The sequence below is a fragment of the Diceros bicornis genome, chromosome 9 (assembly GCF_020826845.1).
Source record: "Diceros bicornis minor isolate mBicDic1 chromosome 9, mDicBic1.mat.cur, whole genome shotgun sequence".
In the NCBI taxonomy this organism is placed as follows: domain Eukaryota; kingdom Metazoa; phylum Chordata; class Mammalia; order Perissodactyla; family Rhinocerotidae; genus Diceros; species Diceros bicornis.
Window position 1 is genome coordinate 74,982,645 of NC_080748.1, and position 21,133 is coordinate 75,003,777.

General features: G+C 42.5%; 1 protein-coding gene across 6 annotated transcripts in view; it reads right to left on the reverse strand.

Moving 5' to 3' along the window:
- DOCK9 (dedicator of cytokinesis 9) overlaps positions 1-21,133 on the reverse strand; it is a 282,353-nt gene that overhangs the window by 150,104 nt on the left and 111,116 nt on the right. For 5 of the 6 annotated variants that reach the window (XM_058548414.1, XM_058548411.1, XM_058548416.1 and 2 more), the window contains exon 2: positions 3,337-3,453. In XM_058548414.1, the coding sequence (XP_058404397.1) occupies positions 3,337-3,453 (117 nt within the window). Of the gene's footprint in view, positions 1-3,336; positions 3,454-8,735; positions 8,880-21,133 lie in introns of those variants that run through there. The other variant, XM_058548417.1, reaches the window with a different exon arrangement.

The following is a 21,133-nucleotide window of genomic DNA, read 5'->3' on the forward strand; positions in this document are numbered from 1 at the left end:
AAATCAAATCACTGATCCGTCATAAAGTTTTACAATCTAGTCACTGGCACTTCCACATGTGCTCAGTGGTATTCATATTTACTTCCTGAATCAAAGAAAACTACCTAATATTCACAATAATTTCACTAATTTTAAATGAAGCCAGAAGTACCCAACCCTAGAACACAGCATGCAGAGATTATGTGGAGGTGCATGGGTAGGATGTGAGGGCAGAGAGGCACAAACACCTGCCTGAGCCTTCCTCAGGGCCACAGCACAGGTGGTGACACTTGAACATAAAAAGCGTAAGAAGCCATTAGTGAAAAGCCCAAGACAGTGTACTTAGGTATTGAAGGACACAGTGTAGACAGTAAGCATTAGAGGAATTAGGAGAATAGGGAAAAAAAAATCACTATGGACTTGAATAGCTTCAGAGGTATGAGATTTGAAGTGGCCTTGAAAGTGTAAGAAAGTTATAGAAGGACGAAAAAGAAGAGACGATATTGCTGGCAAGGAGAACCACAAAGCCAAGGCAGAGACCGAAGAGAACAGACCCCAAAGCACCGGGGTCCGATTCTGAACAAAGACGTGCAGTCAGCCAGCGAGGGCTGTATTAGCCATGGCATTCCTGTCCCTGGCTGTGGCAGATAAAATTTTACTTGATAAATATTCTGATGGCTGAGAACTGTCCTTTTGTTTTTTAAAATCCACACTTACTTCATGTTTCTCAGCTTTTTTGTTTTAAACACTCTTCTCCCACCCTTAGGCAAGCACATCCGACAATAAAGCTTCTCTCCAGAAGATTCATTTTCAGAAAACACTTAGACGTCCTCAGGAGCTGATCGATGTCAACACGTGTCCCACTCAAGATGTATCTTCACTCTCCACACTTACATTTTAGAAAAGTATCATTCTCAATATATCTGACAGAACTTCACACAAAGCTCTATTATTTTAATAGTTAAATAATATTTTTAATTAGTAAAGGTAGTACTGAAAATCAACCCCCAGCATGCATTTTGCTCACTATTTGACCTATTTCCTAATCAATTTGCTATCTTTTTTCCATATGAAATAAAATACTTTCCCCTCATCTAATTTGTTCCCTCTGCCTCTAATAATACAATGATAATTCCGCTCCTATTCTGCCTAAAAAACATGGATAGACAGAAGGAATCTGCGGCATTGCCAAAACATTTTGCTCCTTCAGCTAACTAGCAAGTTATTAAAATCACCAAGACAATTTAGGAAAAAAGCAAACTGTAAATAGCCTTACTTGATTAGAATATGGAAGTCTCCAAGAAAACAAATAACAGCATCCAAACTTGAATGGGGCCCATCACAATTACTGTGATGGGGATCAAAGCTGAAATTTAAGCTCCTTAATCTTTGGGAAAACTTCCCAAAAACAGAAAACAATACTTGCTCATTCAATCTTGGCCAGCAAAATGTCAGTGGTCTCTTTGCCTTTCCTAGAATATTTGTGCCTGGTATCCCCAGAGAAGTAGTTACAGGTGAACAGGACAAAGCTGTTTTTCTCAAAGTTTCAATCATCTGATTCTACAATTGCTTAAACATCCAGGTTCCTTGTCCCTGGGATAAAAGATGATACTAAATTAACTGTATCTCGTTTCTTTGGTTTGTTTGTTTCTTAAGCATTTTATCTCAGGGCTGCAAACACAACCTTGCATTCTAGGTTGCAAAACTCAAAATAACTTTAATTAAAACCAAAAAGACATACTTCATCCTCAGAGAAACTTGAGATAACCTCTAGCTTCCTCAGAGCACACTACAGGAAAAATATGTCAACATAGAGTATAATTTGTAATCATGTGATTTAACTTCCCATGCTAATAAATTTGTTGCCAAAATCACAGGTGAAGGCATCATTCTGATGCTTCCCTTTATTTGTTCTTTAGCTGAGTAGTCTATTCACACAATGAAGTTTTCAAAGCATTGTATTTTTAGGCATGATCTGAAAACGTTTATCAGTGGAACATACTTTGGCAGCAGCAGCATACTAACGGTCAATTTAATTTCCGTGGCATTCCTTATTTTTCAGAAAAGAACCAAAGAATAATCATTTTCTCCACATGAATCTCTAACAAGTTAGAAAAAGTGAACATTTGTGAAAATTCTCACCTTTGCTGTAAAGTAGAGACTCAAATTTGGCGGGGGAAAAAACTTCAAGGAATATAATTTAACAATTGTTATTAACATGGAAGTTTCAAAACACAATTCAGTACGCAAAGAACTGTACATAGTAGGTTATGTTCTGTGGCATGGGATTAGAAAGAAGGTGGTGGAGGAGGCTTTTAATGTCAAGTATTTCAACAGTGCTTGTTGTCGTCGTTTTTTTAACAAGTACGTAGTACTTGTCAAGTTAAACAACAAAGAATCAACGAAGCTTTAAAAAAAAATAAGGCAGCTCAGTTCACAGAAGACAGGGCTTGGATGGTAATAGCATCAGGTAGAGAAGCATGGAGGTAGAGGAGAAGGAAGCGCCAAGATTAAGTCCCAGGAGAGCAAGGGAAGTAACCAGAACCTCCATATAAACCGAGGTGACTAGGTTGGCAGGCATCTAACACCACTGTATGGGGTTCTTGGAGGAAGAATGTTATTCTGCTCCTCACTAGCCTCAAAGCTCTTGTGGGTCATTCAGCCACAGGCCATAGTCATAAAGGCTTCACGCAACAATCTAGAGAGCAGCTCACAGCAGAAACTATGCCGAGTCCTCTGCTGGCAGCTATTGAGCTTCAAGGAACAGCACCTGCCACTGCCCCAGAGAGGTAGACGTCAGGACATTCCTGATTATCCCCAAACCCTTCTCTGTGAGCCCACACACAGTTCAGGGCCTCTCTCATTGCAGTCTCCCAAAGTGCCATCCCAAAGGGATGCACGACAAAATCCTCCACTGCTCCCCAGCAAATCCCATCCTTAAGACTTAAGGCACTCAGCAAAAACCCTAAATTCCTCTTCAAACAGATCTCATAAGACATAGGAGGCACTTCCGTCCATTAAATCATCCCAGAGTATAGCGCTTCTATTCAAGAGAAAACACACACACACTTGAAAAAAAATACGTGACACATGTGTAATATATACGTATCTGTGCATATATTTGCACATTCATCTCTGCATATATATGCGCAAAAATAATACCATTTAAAAAAACCAACTCACGAAAGAATGCCTGGAAGAATATAATGATATAACTTTTCTCTCTTAAAAACCATCTTCTTTTCCTCTTTTAAAAATCCTAAATTAACTAAAGAAATAATAAATCAATAGACAGAAAAGAATTTTTTTAAAGATCAACCACGTGGTTCTATGTATATAAACCTAAAAGTTATCTACCTGAAAGTCATCATAAGGGAAGAGCAGCATCTCCCTTAAACAATCATTCAGGATCTGTGTCTTCTTCTGGACGATGACATTTTCATAGTCAAGTGGCTCAATTAGCTTTGGCTTTGCCTGGAAGGTAGAAAAGATAAGCAATTAAAATTCTTTTTTTTTTTTTAATAATTTTATTTATTTATTTTTCCCCCCAAAGCCCCAGTAGATAGTTGTATGGCATAGCTGCACATCCTTCTAGTTGCTGTATGTGGGACGTGGCCTCAGCATGGCCAGAGAAGCGGTGTGTCGGTGCGCGCCCAGGATCCGAACCCGGGGCGCCAGTAGCGGAGCGCGCGCACTTAACCGCTAAGCCACGGGGCCGGCCCAGCAATTAAAATTGTTATAGATAAATGTAATTTCTTAAGATTAAAGAATTTGATACATTTTACCCTATATTGTTTTTTCCAACTTTTCAACGAGAATGTGTTAGTTTTGCTGTCAGGAAGAATCAGAAACAAGATAAAAGCTGTTTTCAAAGGAACAGAAGACTTTTCATGGTACTCTGTCTACATATAGTTGTGTTCGTTCAGATATTTAAGCACAAAGGAGGCTATGGAGTCTGGTGGAATTTCCAGTCATGTCTTGGGTCACCCATGGCTAGGTCAGCCCCCTTCCAAACCTTAGGCTCTGCCAGAGCTGCCCTGCTTAGGGGTGCAGCCAGTGAAGGCTGGATGCCCACAGTGCCTCCAGCCATGACCCTCCTTTCTTGGCCCAGGGCTTAAAGCATCCACAGGGCTCACTATTTCATGTAAGAATCTACAGAACTCATCTCTGAGTCTTAAAATACCCTTGTCTATGCTGAAATATCTACAACTTACATAAGTAATACCTACACATAGAAAAGTGTGAGCTGGACCAAAACCAGGCAAGCACAGGGGGAAAAAAGTACTACTTAAACAAGGGCTTGTGGGTGAACCTCAAGGAGTAGGAATGGCCATCCCTGGCATGCGCTGAGCAGAAGAAAGAGGCAATGAGCAAGAAGGGAAAGAAAAGTGAAAATATGCTTTTTCTAGCTATTTCCAAAGTTCACCTTCTCAGTAAAAATCTCTTTTATCTATTGCCAGTCATTGCCATGGTGTTGATTGATCACTTCCCACGAGGAAGGCACTAACTGGGCTAGGTTGAGGATAAAGATACAGATTCAACTAACTATAGCACAGTATGTCAAGTGCTAAAATAGGCATACACACACACACACACACACACAAACACAGAGCATGATTATTTTTTGAAACTATTATTAAAAAGCATCTGATATTCATAATCTCAACAAATGCTATATATATTAAAATGACAATTAATATATCAAAAACATCTGGTATGTGGGGCCGTCCCAGCGGCGCAAGCGGTTAAGTGTGCGTGCTCCGCTGCGGCGGCCCGCGGTTTGCCGGTTCGGATCCCAGGCGTGCACTGACGCACCGCTTGGCAGGCCATGCTGTGGCGGCGTCCCATACAAAGTGGAGGAAGATGGGCACAGATGTTAGCCCAGGGCCAGTCTTCCTCAGCAAAAAAAGAGGAGGATTGGCAGATGTTAGCTCAGGGCTGATCTTCCTCACCAAAAAAAAAAAAAATCTGGTATGTAGCATTTAAATTGGGTACTGTGACTGAGGCTGCTCCATGTTTCTAAAATCTGTCTCGCTTCCTTCCAAATACAGCTAGACTGCATTTCCCAGCCTGCCCGTGGTTAGGTGTGGCCATGTCACGGTCTTCCGGCCAATGGCATGTGAGTGGAAGGGAGGTGGCCATTGCCAAGCCTGGCCCAATATAGCCTCTGCCATAGACTGAACGTTTGTGTCTCCCCCAAATTCATATGTTAAAACCTAATTCCCAGTGTGATGGAATTAGGAGATGGGGCCTTTGGGAGGTGATTAGGTCATGAAAATGGAGCCCTCGTGAATGGGATTAGCGCCCTTGTAAGAGAGACCCCCAAGAGCTTTCCTGCTCCTTCTGCTATGTGAGGACACTGTGAGAAGCCGGCCTTCTTTAAACAGAAAGTGAGCCTCACAACACACCCAATCTGCCAGCACCTTTATCTTAGACTTCCCAGCCTCCAGAACTGTGAGAAACAAATATCAGTTGTTTAAGCCACTCATTCTGTTATATTCTATTCCAGTTGCCCAAACTGACTGAGACAGTCTCTCTTGCCTCCTCTCTCTCCCTACTCCCATCTGCCAGCAGCATTGACTCAGGAGGCCTGAGGAGAGGGTGGAGCCCCAAGATGGAATGAGTCAGGATCCTGAATCACCCCGCAGAATGCTGCCTGCTTAAAACAGGGGCTGAAATAAGGGAAGAACTAAAACATGCACTGTGTTAAGTCACTGAGACTCTGGAGCTGTTTCCTGAAGCAGTCAGCTTGCTCTGCCTATATACATTTAATGCTCATATTTAACTTAAATTACTTGATTTAAGTAGACTCTACAAAAGGTTTTGATGAGCTAAGAAAAACAAGTGCCCAAACAAGTGTACAATTATTATAATTAGGTAAAATATATATTTATGGGCAGAGACTAAAAAATATGCAATATCAAAAAAAATTAAAGCTATCAGTGAAAGTGTAGATAATTTCTTTCTATAAGATATTTGTAATGTTACAGTTTTTACAATCAAAAAAGGGGGAAAAAAGATTTATACAAAGTATTTTTAAAGTAAGAATTGCCACAAAAAATAACAAAAATATTCTCCATAATATTTTAATTCAACTTAAATGATTTGCTCCATTATTTTAGTTTGTTACACTGTATATAGTAATCAGTCTATAAGTGCTTATTGACAAAATGAATGGATGTCATGATTAGTAACTTTTTCCTTAGGAACCATGACTATAATCCTAATAAACCCCAAAGATGCACATAGCTTTCCACAATGACAGAGTTTAGTATTCTGACAGCTGAACTTCCATTACCAAGAGGTCAGAAGGAGAGACACTGCAGGATGGGACACACACTGCATTCTCCCCTGCTCTATGTAGCATCCAGCACATGACTGCCAGCCAGCCAGGAGACTCCAGAGAGGGTGACCTAGTCCTTCACTTCAACCCTGGGTTGCTTCCACAGGCACGGGCTGGGTTGGTGGAACCCTCAGCTGAATCCTTTGCACAAGGGCCATCCAGGCCACAAGGTAAAGTCAGTCGGCTTGTCAGAAAACACTGCCACAATGGTAGCCCATGTTAGAAGAGGATGAACGAAAGGACACTGCTGAGAAAGGGGTTTTTCTTAGGCTCCAATGTTTTGGGGTTTTTTGCCTTGCTCCTACAGCACAGCAGCCAGTGGGGGTTTTCTGTGAGAGACCCAGAGCTTCACACCCTTCAGAAGTTGCACAGGCACCCCAGCGGGTGGTTCCCCGGCCTCCAGGTCCAGCCTGCAGCACCTCAACAAACTTCTCCTCCATCCAGCAGACCAGAGCCACACTCCCTCCACCCAGGCCTGAATACAAGTGAGGGGCTCTTCCCAGTTTGTTCTTTCCTTGGGTCTCTGCTCTCTAAATAGTCTTACATTCTTAGAGCAGGAGTTGGCAAACTTCTTCTATAAAGAACCAGAAAGTAAATACTTTAGGCTTTGCCGTTGTTATGGTTTCTGTCACAACTAGAAAACTCTGCCATTGCAGGGCAAAAGCAGCCATAGACAGTAAGTAAATGGACATGGCGGTGTTACAATAAAACTTTATTTACAAAAACAGGCAACAGCCAGATTTGGTCCAAGGGCCACAGTTTGCTGACACATGCTTTAGAGTTATCTTTACCCCCTAATAGTTAATCCTCTTTTTACCAATCTAATAATTCTTTATATTAATTTTCTATGTTCAATTAACTGATGTGTTTCCTGTCTCTGGACTGATACAGACAGTACGTTTACAACTTCTTAAATGTATTTAAATGATTATTTCTCACTTATTTGACTAAACTTGGATTGTCTAAAAGGCTTAATCAATGAAAACTATAAAAAAAATTAATAGGTCAGTTTTGCCTATTTAGACATGAAATAATGCTTTTGTTAATTAGATGAATTATCATTTTTGCCTGAAGGTATCCTGGAAGTATTTAATCACAGAATGTAATGTTGTAGATATTAGGATTACCTTGCTTTTGTGTGCCACTGTTAATTTTCAAGGTGTTTTCACATAGGTGATCACACTTAATCCACTGTTAAATTAATTAAACAAAGAGGCCATTAGACTGAGGTGGCTCTAATGCCACGGCGGCCTATGTAAGCAAACCAAAATCTAAACCTGTAAATGCCTCAAGGTTATGAAATTGAAACCTAAGGACAACCAATCACAAACAGCCAAGTAGGCTTTAAGCTGCAGCCAATCAATCATTTCCTTTCTTCACTTCCCCACTTTTTCTATACTATAAGTCTCTCCCCAGCTCCTGTGGGCAGAGCACTCCTAACCACATCCGGTCTGGTGCTGCCCTATTTGAATCAATTTTTTGCTCAAATAAACTCTTAAAATGTCTTATATGCCTCAATGTATCTTTTAACACCATTTAACACCACTATAAGGTAGGCATGGAAACATCACTCCATTTTACTGAGTCTGGAACCTGAGGATCACAAGTTGAGCTAATTGCCTGAAGTGTCCCGCCAAGGAACCAGCAGATTGGATTAGAACGCAGTCTTCTGTCCAACAGAACTCTTTCTTCTCCAGGCTGCCCTGTTAATGGTCTGTGCTCACCAATGCTCAACCATTGTAAATGTGTGGAGAGTTTACAAATCAACGTTTCTGTTAAAGCCTGATGACGCATGTTAACCAGGAAAGCCCACAGGATGGATTTCAACAATAAGGAAAGCTCATTGAATAATGACCCGTCTTTTTTGGTCTCAAGGATTGTGAAGATTTGAAACTTGTACAAATCCTTAGTTCGTTTAATGAAATTAAACTCCTAGAGACCTGACTGGGCAGAGGTCTTCAGCAGCTGCAGGGAACACTGTCCAGATAGAACCACTGACTCCAAGGAAAGGGGTCAACTGAGAGCAACTTGCCTGCTACCTAAGTTAACAAGGCAAAAAGCTCTTGCTGCAAACTCAAATAACTGGCACAATGCTCCCCTCTTTATGTGGCCTTTACAGGGAGGAAAGAAAGAAACTATCAGAGGAGAAAGGCTGAGAATGGAGATTGGTGAGGGAAGACAGGTAAAGGGACAAAAAGGAGAGGGGACAGGAAGGGACAAAAGAGACAGACCCCTGGGGTGGGGAAGGCAGAAGATGCAGACGTGGAGGAAACATAAGTAGGAAGATAAAGATAGAAAAGGAAGATACAGAAAGAAATCACAGAAGAGAGGGGCTTGGGATCCCTGAGGTGGGCCCGTGGGAAGTCATACCTCTGCACCTACTCAACTGTGAGTGGAGAGTATAACCACCTACTTGCCACTCTTCTTTAAGCTGATGATTCACTGGTTACAGCTGTTCACTGTTCTTCAGCTCCACTGAGTTTTTCCAGGTGCTCATGGGACTGGGGGGCAGCCCACTAGAGTAGGGAACTGACTGCTGACAGGAACATCACACTAACTGCAAAATGAAATTAGGCTAATTACCAGACTGCCAGTCCCCCACTCCTGGTTTAGAAGAAAGAGGCTTAGCACAGATCTGGCACACGGCCTTGGTTTTAAAGCCATCTCAACACACAAATTCAATCTTTCTCCTGGTTTCACGGCTCCAAGAGCTAAGTTCTTGATTTTCTATCTTCAAAAGAAAGACTCTGGGCCTAGAATTACCCAAATCAACCAATGGCATAGGTTGATTTGCTCCTAGGCCATCAGAACCACTATGTTTTGAAACCCCGAGAATTCATCAGTTTGAATTTTAAATATTCAAGGACGCTGTGTTTCCCTAAGCACGATGGGGCTCAGCCAGCTCCTGAGTCTGCGACATTCAGAATTTACACAGTGCGAGATTATACTGCTTTTATAGGGTGTGAAAAATGTAACTCCATCTATACACAAGTCCTTCAGCTTTCTCTCCCATTTAGAGGTTAAAAGTCCTTATCTGTGAATATTCATTTCTCAGGTTATTATGAAATCAGGAAGAAAGAGGACTGTGGTACTTTTAATCCACAACAGTCTACAACAGTGGTTCTCAAAGTGGGGTCCCAGGAATAGCAGCATCAGCATCACCTGGGAAGTTGTAACAAATGTAAATTCTGAGGCCCCACCCCAAACCTGAATCAGAAATTCCAGGGGTAGGGACCAACTATCTGTGCTTGAACAAGCTCTCCAGGGGATTCTGAAGAAGACTTAGTCTATAATGATGCCCCAGAAACTGTGTTAGAATTTGTAAATTCAGGGATGAACAAGGAACAAGCCCAGTGCTGAGCTTCTTGACCTCCTTGGGATTACAGACCCCTTTGAGAACCTGGGCCGACCTCCCCCCGCCAGAAATGTACATACACATCACTTTCCAAATTTTATACACAGTTTTGGGAGGAGACTTGTCATTCCCTGGAGAATAGCCATGGAACTGACTGAAGACACCCTGGACTAGTAGGAGAGGCAGGCTCGCAAACGTTTCACTCATTATCGTGAGAGGCGCTGGCGGAAGTTAAACGCAGAGGTAAGGGAGGAGGTCGAGCCAATTGCCGTCCATGGGCTGTGGAGTTTCCTCACCTCACCAAGGAGGTGATGCTTCACGAGCGCAGAAGGAAGAAGGAGAATTCTTCAGGTGCGCAAAGCTTTAAACTCCTTAACTTGACAACACAGCCCTCCTTAGCTAGGCAGATGTGAGGGTTCCAGTCACGTCTCTAACCTAGGGCCCATGACACAAGCAATGCGCTTCACCGTTTCTGACGTGAGCCTGCTCCTGTCACCTCCCTCACACCTCTACACTTGTCACAACCCTATGGCTACAGCAGGCAGCAGCTACAAATGTTTCATCTTAGCAGAAGAATCCTTCCTCTAAAAAACAAATCTCATAGACAAACATGCCAAAAAAGTTCAAGTCGAGTTGCTTTAGCCCCAGGGCCTATAGTACTTGGCCACATAACTGAGGCGTCACCTCCTTCAACCCATTAAAAGGTAGCCTCTCCTTTCTCTCACTGCTGTACCCCTGTCAGTAGCAGTCCTAGGGTGCAGTTCTTTCTGTCCTGGACTGAAATGACCCCTGAATAGCTCACCTCCTCGACTAGTAGTGCCATGGGGCAGGGCTGGGTCTCGTTATCTCTGTGCTCCCTCAGCACATGGCCCGGGACCCAGAGATGTATTGACTGTGAGGTTAATAAAGCTTAACGCCCCTCACTTGCATGGACCCCTCTGCAGGCCTCAGGAGGGGCCCCATACACATTCGTGTATAGTTTGATTGTTGCTCAGTACCTTGACTTAGGAAGATTTGCAGGAACACGCCCACTGTGTCAGTCCACCCAGCGTCAAAACTTGTGACATGTAGGTGCAGCGTGAGGGGCCATATCGCAATACAGACACGTCCCAAGGTGCCTGGCCCCAGAACTGCTTGCAGGTATTTGAGATTAGTCATTGCACAAACTGAGAATGCCTCAAAATCATGCAGCTCAAACATGAAAGAAACTGGGCTGGCCCCGTGGCTTAGCGGTTAAGTGCGCGCGCTCCGCTGCTGGCAGCCCGGGTTCGGATCCCGGGCGCGCACCCACGCGCCGCTTCTCCAGCCGTGCTGAGGCCGCATCCCACATACAGCAACTAGAAGGATGTGCAGCTATGACATACAACTATCTACTGGGGCTTTGGGGGAAAAATAAATAAATAAATAATTTAAAAAAAAACATGAAAGAAACTGAATAGAGGTTTATCCAATTCTAAAAATTTATGTGATGTTACCAAACGTTGTGAAGCTAGAAGCAACTTTTCTAAGCTATCATTAATAAAATACAAATTTTGACTAATCATGCTAAGGGAAAGACTAAATGATCTACTCTTGCAATACAGAATGATAACACAAAATCATAATCATATGAAGAGGTGATAAGAGTATGAAGCCCAAAAATGTAGGGAAGAAAGTATTATTGAGGTGTGTCAAGAGGTTCACTGATAAAAATACGCTGTTTTCCTGGATTTCTGATGTTTATGGTTTGTTAGCTCTTTAAAATTTGTAATTTGTTGTGATTTCTTTTAAAATTCTAAATAAATATTCACTTCCATGTCTCATTCTGTATTTATAATTTTGAATGATTTTTCTTAATCAAGGCCCCCAAAATTCTATAAACTTCATCTCTCACAAAACCTGGATCTGCCCTGATAAGGCCATATATACCACATGGATACTGATCCAAGGGAAGGCAGTATAGTACAGTGGTTAAGAATGCCGAGCTGTGCAGTTATGTGGGGCTATTATTGGGCTCCACAGAGTTAATTCATGTAACATGCTTTGCAGAGCCTAGCAAACAGTAAGCACATAATAAATGTAGTTATTATTACTATTACTATTAAATGTGTTGCTTGCATGACAATAATCTTAGAGTTTTTTTGAGTGAGTGCTCCATGTACATTTAATTTTACCAATCTGTTTACAAAAACTTTGCTCCACCCTCCAGGAACATATGAAATAAAAACAACAACAATGGCAGGGACTTTCACAAAGAAGGAAAAACAAAAGACCACACATAGAGGAAACTGTATAATAAAGAGAGATGACACTGGAATTCAGGGACTGAGCCCAAAATAAACACAAATAGAAGCTTACATTATGAACTAAACTGAGTACGGATGAAGTCTGTGTCAGGAAAGACTCAGAAGATCAACAGCTGGGGAGTCAGGGTGGACATACAGCACTGTAGACCACCCCCATTAGGGCAGCTCCATGAGAGCAGCAGGAGGAGGCAGGCGGTAAACCCCGAGGGAGGGATGCTGCTCACAGAGGGTTATGTGGCCCTTACCCAGGGGAGAAAATGGAGGCAGACTCAACTAGGGAGTCTGGGAGGCCGGGGGCTCACAGAGAGTTTTCTAACAAAGAATCAAAACCCTGTTTTCCATGGAAAAGACCTAGAGGAATGGCCTGAGGCCAGGGCACATGATCAGAATGGTGGAAAGAAGGAGCTCTGTCTCAAGGGATAACATGGGCACAGGTTAGCCACTGATACCGAGGCCCCACCAGTTCCCGTCTACTAGTCAAAACAGCAGGCAGCACGGCAAACCTCCAGTGATCATGTGGCCCTTACGGGTGCCAAAGAGCATGATCCACATGCCCTCCCCACTGGCTTCTCTTTGAGGCTCTCTGAACTCACTCCCTCCCACAGCATTTGCTGCTTTGGTTCTGGCTGCTCAATATCCATGCAAATTGAAATTCCAGATCCACAAGCAACCAGAAGCCATGGAATCTTCTCAGCGCCAGGAAAATGAGATTCCTCTGGAATCCAGCAGAACTGGAAAGCATCAGCCCACAAATGAGTTCAATTTTTGCCAAACATGTATGAAGCCTCAAAAACCATGGGAAGAGCTAAGTAAAAAGGCTTACCGATCCCACTGCTCTTCCTTCTGACATGATAGCTTCCCGTGTACTTTCTAGTCATTTCTTGCTTTTGCGTCTCTGGTAATTAAATGTTCACACAAGCTGAAAAACTGAATGCCACTTCTTGAAATAGCAAACTAAGGAAATGGCAACTCTTGGAGCATTCTATTTTAAGAAATGAGAAATTCATCGTTTCTGCTTATAAAGAATTTAGGACTTCTTTAGTTTATCTGCATGGTTACAAAAGCTACTTGATTGACTGAGATAAAAATCCTTCATGAAACTTAGTCTCTTTCTAACACGGTGTGCTTCTTAATATTGCCAACAGGACGCTAGCTAGCACTGCTGCTGGGGAGGGGGACAATGCAGCTTGTGATAAGGAAGGGGCTTGTGAAGCCAGATGTTAATCAGTATGGCCCCACGAGCCTTCCTGCACTACCATCCTGCACACAACTCTCACTCACTGCATACTCCCACCAGCAACTTCTTAAAGTTGTCAACTTTGAAGGAAGAATCCTCATTTTCCCACAACTGGGGTGGGCACAGGAAATCAGCGGCTGCCTCTCTTTTTCGTGTGCAAACGTCATTAGCAGTTATGTGTTCCTTCTTTCCAGAGTTTTACTGAGCCTGTCCCCGTGCACTCTGCCAGGTTCTGGGACACCAAGATAAAAAGGACACAGTCCTTGCCCCCAGAAAGCTCACAATCTGGATGGGAGACAGATGTGTGAACAATTAGAACAGAATGACTGACAGCAATGGGAACCCAGAAGTGGCATCTGACCCACTAGAATGAACCTGACTTCCCCCCAGCTGCATTACAAGCTCCACGAGGATAAAGATTTCTCTATTTTATTCTCTGCTACCTGCAGCACCTAGAACAGCACCTGGCATAGCACAGGCATTCAATACATATGTGCAGATGAGTGAAGGAATCCAACAACATGCATGCTTCTTAAAGGATGTTGTTAGAGCTGAGTCTAAGAGATGAATAGTCAGCCAGCATTCAGGGTGGATTGGGGATTCATTGCCGAGAAAATGGATAGACACCAGGGAACGTGTTCATGGATGGAACTAGATTTTGGGGGAATTGAAATTTGTATAATGGGAAGGGGAAGGGGTTTAAATAATACAAAATAATGAACATAAAGTTGCTGGAGTCCCTCCCAGGGCCTTGGAAGGGAAACTGAAACTGAAGCTTCATTAGCTTCAGGATAAATCCTCCTCTGAGCACGGTGAATTAGGGAAGTGGGAAGGAGTTCGGAATAGCTGGGGCAGAGCTGCATAAAGGCTGAGGAGTGGCACCAGGCCAAGGGCTTGGGGCACCAGCCTCCAGGGTGCTACAGCATCACTGAAAACCCAATGTGATGGAGAAAACTACATTTATGAGAACTCCTTTCTGAAAGGATACTCTATGCGGCTACAAAGAATACATGAATAAGCTACCTGAAATGGGCAGCATTACTCCCAGACAGACATGTCTGAGAAACAATGGATGGTTAACCACAGGGCCATGGTTTCTCTGAATGGGTGAGCAACACTGCAGTCAGAGAACAGCAGCTCTGAACAATGGGCCCCACTCCACCTGTGCCTCAGGCAGCCCTCAGTCTCTCCTCTAAGATAGTAAACAAATATTTAAATAGCACCTGTTTGAGGGAGTACCAATGATTAGCTCACCTGTGGTGCCCACATTTCCCAAAGCCACCCCTGGACTACAGCCTGTGGTGAAAGATGAGGCCAGAGTGGCAGAAAGGCCACATTGAGAAGGGCCCTAAGGAAGCCAGCAAACTGGTGCAGGAGCAAGGAGACTGAGAGACATAAAACTAGGTCCTGCACCATCCTCCAGCAGAGGAAAATGACCTCCCATCACCTTGTAATAGACATGCTCTTCTTCCTTTAAGCCAGAACATTAAAGCATAGGAGACAATGATAATCAAAGTATAACAACATTCTCCTTCAGTAATACATGTTCTTCTCCAGATTGTTCATCGGTGTGTGCAGGAACAATGGTCTCAGCAGTTGTTTAGAAGCATGCTTATTTAAAAGGAGCAGGAGGCGCAGTAATATTAGAACTACCATTGTACAAACATCAGAACCTGAGGTTATCTGGTCTAGCTCTCTCGTCTTACAGACAGGGAAACCCGGGAGCATGGGAGTTAAGAGACTGTCCTGGGGTCCCACTAGGAGCTGCTGGCAAAGCTGGGCCTGGATCCCAGGTCTCCTGACTCCTGATCGATGCTCTTCCTCTCGGCCTCTACATTTTAATTTTTGCACTTTCATTAACAACGTGCACTAGCATATAGTATGAAAAACTGTAGGAAAAAGAGAAACTTATCTAAGCTTGGATTGAGAAGCAAGCTCAAACCTGAGCATTAAACCACAACAGTTAATGAACTGGGGAACGTTTAGAAGAACACGTAATGAACACCAAACTTGCAGGCATCTAAATATATTTCTCACGCTGAAATGTGATGTTATCCTCAGAACAGAATAACACCAAGAATGACACACTTGTGAATAGTTTGTTATGTTATAAACACTGATAAGATGCTGAATTTCCTTTTTATCCAGCACTAAAAAAAGCACTCAAATAAGAGAACTTGTCACTTAACAAAGATTTTATTTAATTAGGCATGTCAGTACTAGCAGAACTTGGATACTCAAAATCAATCAACTTGATGGAAGGAAAAGAGCTTGGGTTTTGAATTTATCTTTTTTTATAAATAACTGTGGTTTTCTAAAATTATCTTATGACTAAAACGAACAGACTTAAAGACTATGAAAAACTGTCAAATCAACAGCATCTAGAAAATGGCGTATGAAAAACATAATAATGAAAATTGAGGTAATAATAATACTGATAGTGAAAACACACCTTACTGCTTGCATTTAGTCAGCTGTGCTCAATGGGGAAGCTGCAGAGAATGCTAATGAAAAGGGGAAGGGATTAGGGACTTCCTCCACGCCCCGTGCCCAGGAAGCACGAGGAAAGAGCTGAGTGGCATGGGGATATAGCCCTTGCAGACAGTGCCTCAAGTGTCTTCTACCCCGACATGGGGCATGGGCTAAGAGAGGCAAAGAAGAGTGTAAGGAGAACAGAGAGACAACAGGCAAGAGGCAGGCTCAGAATGTATCTCTCACACACACATCCAGCCCAGCGTCTGATTCTGCCTGCCATTTCTTCACATGTGAAAAGGGATAATGAAAGCAAAAAAGAAAAAGACTTTTAATCTACACTACAGATTCTTTTCCAGCCAATAATTTTCCCCTCTTTTTTAGCACTATGGCCTGAAATTTAATTCTTCCTATGTCAATAAAAGCTATTTTTGGAGCTCTGAAATGAAGAGATGAAGTAATTAAGCTAAAAGACACTAAAAGCCAGATTTGGTCAGATTTCAAAACAACTTACTTTAGGCTACTTATTTGAAGATATTGGGGGGGAGGGATGGAATATTCACAACACATATCTGGTTCACAAAAGTTTCTGCATACTTTATTACCAGAAAGGCAGTTTGGAGACCAGTTAAGGGCAGGTGTGGGGAGTTAGGACTAAAATCCTGGTTCCAGAAATGTTTACTACTGTTGGAGGTGGTGACAGGTAGACTGGGGTTCATTAGACCAGTCCAGGGGTTCTCAAAGTGTGGTCTGCAGACCAGCAGCATCAGCATCACCTAGAACTTGCTAGAAATGCACATTCACTCCAGACCTGCTGAATCAAAAACTCCAGGGGTGGGACCCGGCAACCTGGGGTTTAACAAAGCCTCCAGGTGACTCTCATGTCCACTCAAGTCTGAGAACCACTCTACTAGTCTATCTACTTTTGCGTATGTTTGAGAATTTCATATTAAAAAGGATTTTTAAAAAATCCTGGCTCCACTGCTTATTGTGTATGTGGCCTTCGGACAAGTTACTAAATCTCTATATCCACATCTGAAAATGGGAAAAGTAACAATTTCTCTTACCATCATCCCAGGATTACTCAAGGGTTTCAATACACAGTGCCTGGTACAGAGAGGAACTCACCAAATGGTGGTTATGGGATCAAAAATAGTTACATGTCATTCAGATACAAGAGAATTTCTGCCCCTACAACACACACATGCCTTTGCTGGATCACACACATATTATCTCATTAAACCTCCCCAAAACTCTGTATGGTTGTATCATCACCATTTCACAGAGGAGGAAACTGAAGCTCAGAGGGGTTAAATGAATTAATGAAGGTCACACAGATGGTGACCCTTGGGTCTCCTGGCTCCAAGCCCAGGACCTTTCCCATCAGCAATAACCATGATGGAATTTCAGAGTTCTAGAACAGGAAGCACTTCCCTAATGCTTCCATTTCTCTTTGTATGAGAAACACATAACACTGCTCCACACTGTGATGCTTCAGAGCCTCCACACCTCCAGGGAGGGCAGAAGTCGGAGGCTTTCTGCCCAGCTCTGAGATCTGGAAATGTAAGCTGCATTGAACCCCCAGGCTCCAGGATCTCACCGAGGGAGAGATAAAAGGCAGAGTCCTTTCCTGAAGGATACTCATTTTCCACCTCAAGAATTAAAAATCATACCCCAAAATACTAAATCTTGAAGAACCAATTTGAATGCTGGGACACATATTAATAATTAGGTAGTATTTCATTTACTTGACCAATAAAGAGTTCAAGGACACGATCTTTGCAAGGAGAACCCAACCTTACACTTAAATCATGCATTTTTGCCCCAGAGATTCACAAACATGGTACCCCATCCAATGACTCCCCCCCCCAAAATGACGACTTTCTGTTTTGAGGCATTTAAGCTATGAAATGTGTAAGTTTAAAGACCTACACTGTTCAATGCAGTAGCTACTAGCCACATGTGGCTATTCTGAATTCAGATATGCTGTAGGTGTAAAACAGACACCAAATTTCAAAGACTTAGTATGAATAAAAGAAAGTACAATACCTTGATATTTTTATAAGGATTAAATGCTGAAATGATAATATTTTGGGAATACTGGGTAAAAATTACAGTATTAAAATTAATTACACCTATTTCTTTTTACTTTAATTTGGCTACTAGAAAATTTAAAATTACATATGTGGCTGATGTTCTATTTCTATTAGATGGCACTATTATAGACTTTTAACATATAGGTAGTTTTTTAAACTTCTTGGCAAAACAAAGGACAGACCATTTCCTGAATTTTTTTTCTTGGAGAGACAAAACAAATTTTGGAAAAACTACTACATTAGAGGCAAAGCAGTCAGGTCTGGTCTTGGTTAAGTAAAGCAGGCGACCTGTGTTGTTCAGCGTTGGTAACAGGCCCTTCCTTTCCCAACTCTCTCCCCCAGGAAGAGCTATCTTCTTTGCCCTACATCTTTCAGGTCACCACTCTCTTTTCCACATATTTTATGGGGATGCTGGTAATAACGTCACACAACGATTCTTCCAAGTGTACTACAACCATCAAAGGTGATGTTGCGGTTTCAGGTGTGGCTGACAGGAAGAAACGGTACTGATAACAGAAAGGGGGGCTGGTGAAGAGGAAGAGAGAGAAAGGTTTGACTTAGGTCATGTAAGTTGGCACTTCTGTCCTCAGGTATGCACATAAAATATTAGCTATCATTTTAATTTAGATCAAAAATAACAGAAGCACAGGAGAGTTTCAGGCCACAATACCCACATCATATCTAGTCAAGGCACTTCCTCCAGGTGCATCCCTTTTTACTTTTTGGCAATTCAACACCTTTGGATATTAGTGGCTTAACCCTGAAGGTGGAAGAGGGAAGAATGAAGAAGGAGAATGATCCTCAGATCCAGTCTCTCCTGGAGGCTCTTTCTGCCTCCAGGACACATTCTTTGCCAATATATTCCTTAAAGAGTGACCAGGACCATGCCAGATGTAAAAAAAAAAAAGAAGCTTTGATATTATGTCAGAGATGGAATACAAAGAAAACAAAACCACCCATAGTTCCTGCTGAGCATAAACCCCCTTATTAGCAAGGGTGACTGGAGTATAAACCTCAGCTACGATACGGCAGAGATGCATAACTTAACATTCTGGAATAATGATGCCATGATGGGCCACAGGAGCACACAGTCTATAAGTAAATGTGGGGAGAGGGTTTTAAAAGGCTTCTTGGAGGAGCTGGCACATGAGCTGGGACTTGAAGCATAAACGGAATGGTCTGGCTGTGAAGCGCACGCCAGCAAAGGAAGAGCTGTGCCAAGGTGTGAAACCACCCTCAGCAGAAGAAGACAGGGCCCAGGTCAGGACACATTTTGGAAGTTGCAGGAGATGAGGCCAGCAAGCAAGTTTAGGGCCAGCCTCCAAGGGTCCAGCAGGCCATGCTTCGCCTTCTCTACAAAGGAAAGTTAGAAAAGAAGTTTAAGCAGGAACTTAATGACCACATCTGGGTTTTGGAAAGAGTGTCTGGTAGCACACTGGAGCACAGCTCAGAGTAAGGAAAGACTGAATGCAGTAAGTTGACTGGGGCAGTCCAGATAACCTTTGGAGATGAGTCTGGAGGGCAGTCACTGCTACCTTCTCCATCTGATAGAAACGCAACCTTGGCTTAGAAATGTCAAGTGTGTGTTTAACAGACACAGGACCCAGGTCTCCTGACAGTGAGTGCAGGGCTCTTTGCACCACTCATTTCTCCTCCTTCCTCGGTAACGGCAACTATGCCCAGCAAGGAGATCCCAAAACAGAACTATGGACTGGCTCCTCCCCAAGAACCTGGCAAAGCCCTCAGAGACCCGGAGGCTAAGTGGCACATATACTTGTCTGCAAAGCAAACCCTGAAAACTTCTAAAGCCTCAAAATGGTACTGTAAGAGAAACTTAGGACTAGATATATCACATTACAGGGATATTTCAAACTTCTGCAAAGTGGAGGATAAACTATAATTTCCAAGCTTTCTTGGTTCTAAAATTACACTCACAGTGATATGTCATCTATAGGCTCAAGCCAGGTCTTCCTGCATCTCCTGTGTAATATTCCCTCCGAACTCCAAATTCTGCTGCCATTTTTATTTATTTCCAGGTTGGCCAACCCATTTCAATCACTTTACTCTTTACATTGGGTGGAAATCCAATATCCCCTGTTTTGTTGCTCCTATAACTCAAAACTAAAACGATTTTGAATAAATTAAGCTTGGAACCTGAAACTAAAACTCCAGAGTCTTGACCTGACTCCATCACAGGTTATTCTGGGACCAAAGCTAACAACCCTGAAACAGGGAGCTTTAGCCCCAGAAGAGAACTCAGAGATTATCTACTACACCCTTCTCATTGTACAGATGAGAAAACTACTGAAGCCAGGGCCAGGGCAGGGGAAGGAAGGGTGGTGATCAGCAGAGATTGCAAGGCAGATCTGGGACCAAAATTAGGTCTCTGGTCTCCAAAGGGCTTCCTCTTAGACCACCCACACCACCTGCTCCCTGTGACCGAGTTCTGCTGCCTTGTATTTAGCCACCACCTGTCAGAGAACAGAGTACAATGAGCAAATGGCAGCCTCCTCTAAACACTGAGGGCACCACAGTGCCCATTTTATTGATTAGGGAATAAACATCTCAATATTACCCTGGATCATGCTGTAAATTAATAAAAAGAGAAATCTAGAGAGGAAAAATAAGATGTCTCCACACTCTCAGACATTCCAGCAATCTATGCTCCTATACAACTTTCTGGGAAGATGATAAAACAGGACACCCAAAATAAGAGCGACTCTCAATACCGATTAATTCTATTTTGTTCATATTTCCAACTTCTTCAGCCACGACCATCCTTCTCTTTATCTGTGCTATTCAGCCACTGCTATTCTGTCACTTATAAATTGGCCTTTCTCTAACAATTTTTAAATTTGTTAAGGCAGGGAGTTTTTAACCTTTCTTTTTCATCTTTATAATCCCAATGCCAAGCATAAGCAAATATGTTCATTCATTAATGACTTGTACATAAGTCTCCAGGCAGGGATTTTGGAAAACCTGACTGGAAGCCTGGCTCTGCCACTTACTAAATGTGTAACTTTGAGCAAGTTACCTAACTTCTCTGTGCTCTGTGTCATCATCTGCAAAAAGAGAAACAATAAATAGCACCTGCCTCCTAGAATTGTGAGAATTAATTGAAATAATGTATTTAACAGGCTTAAAATAGTAAATTATATAAATATTTTTAAATATTATAAAACAAAATTATATAAATATTTTTACTATTACACACACACAAAAGAAAACAAGTGGCATCACTTTGTTATAAAAAACAGTGACCAGCCATTCTGCCTCCTGTTGATGACAGGCATGAGAAAAGACACACACTGGAGCTGAGTGGATTTTTGTGTTCCACACAAGCAAAAATCCCAGAAGGTAAGAATG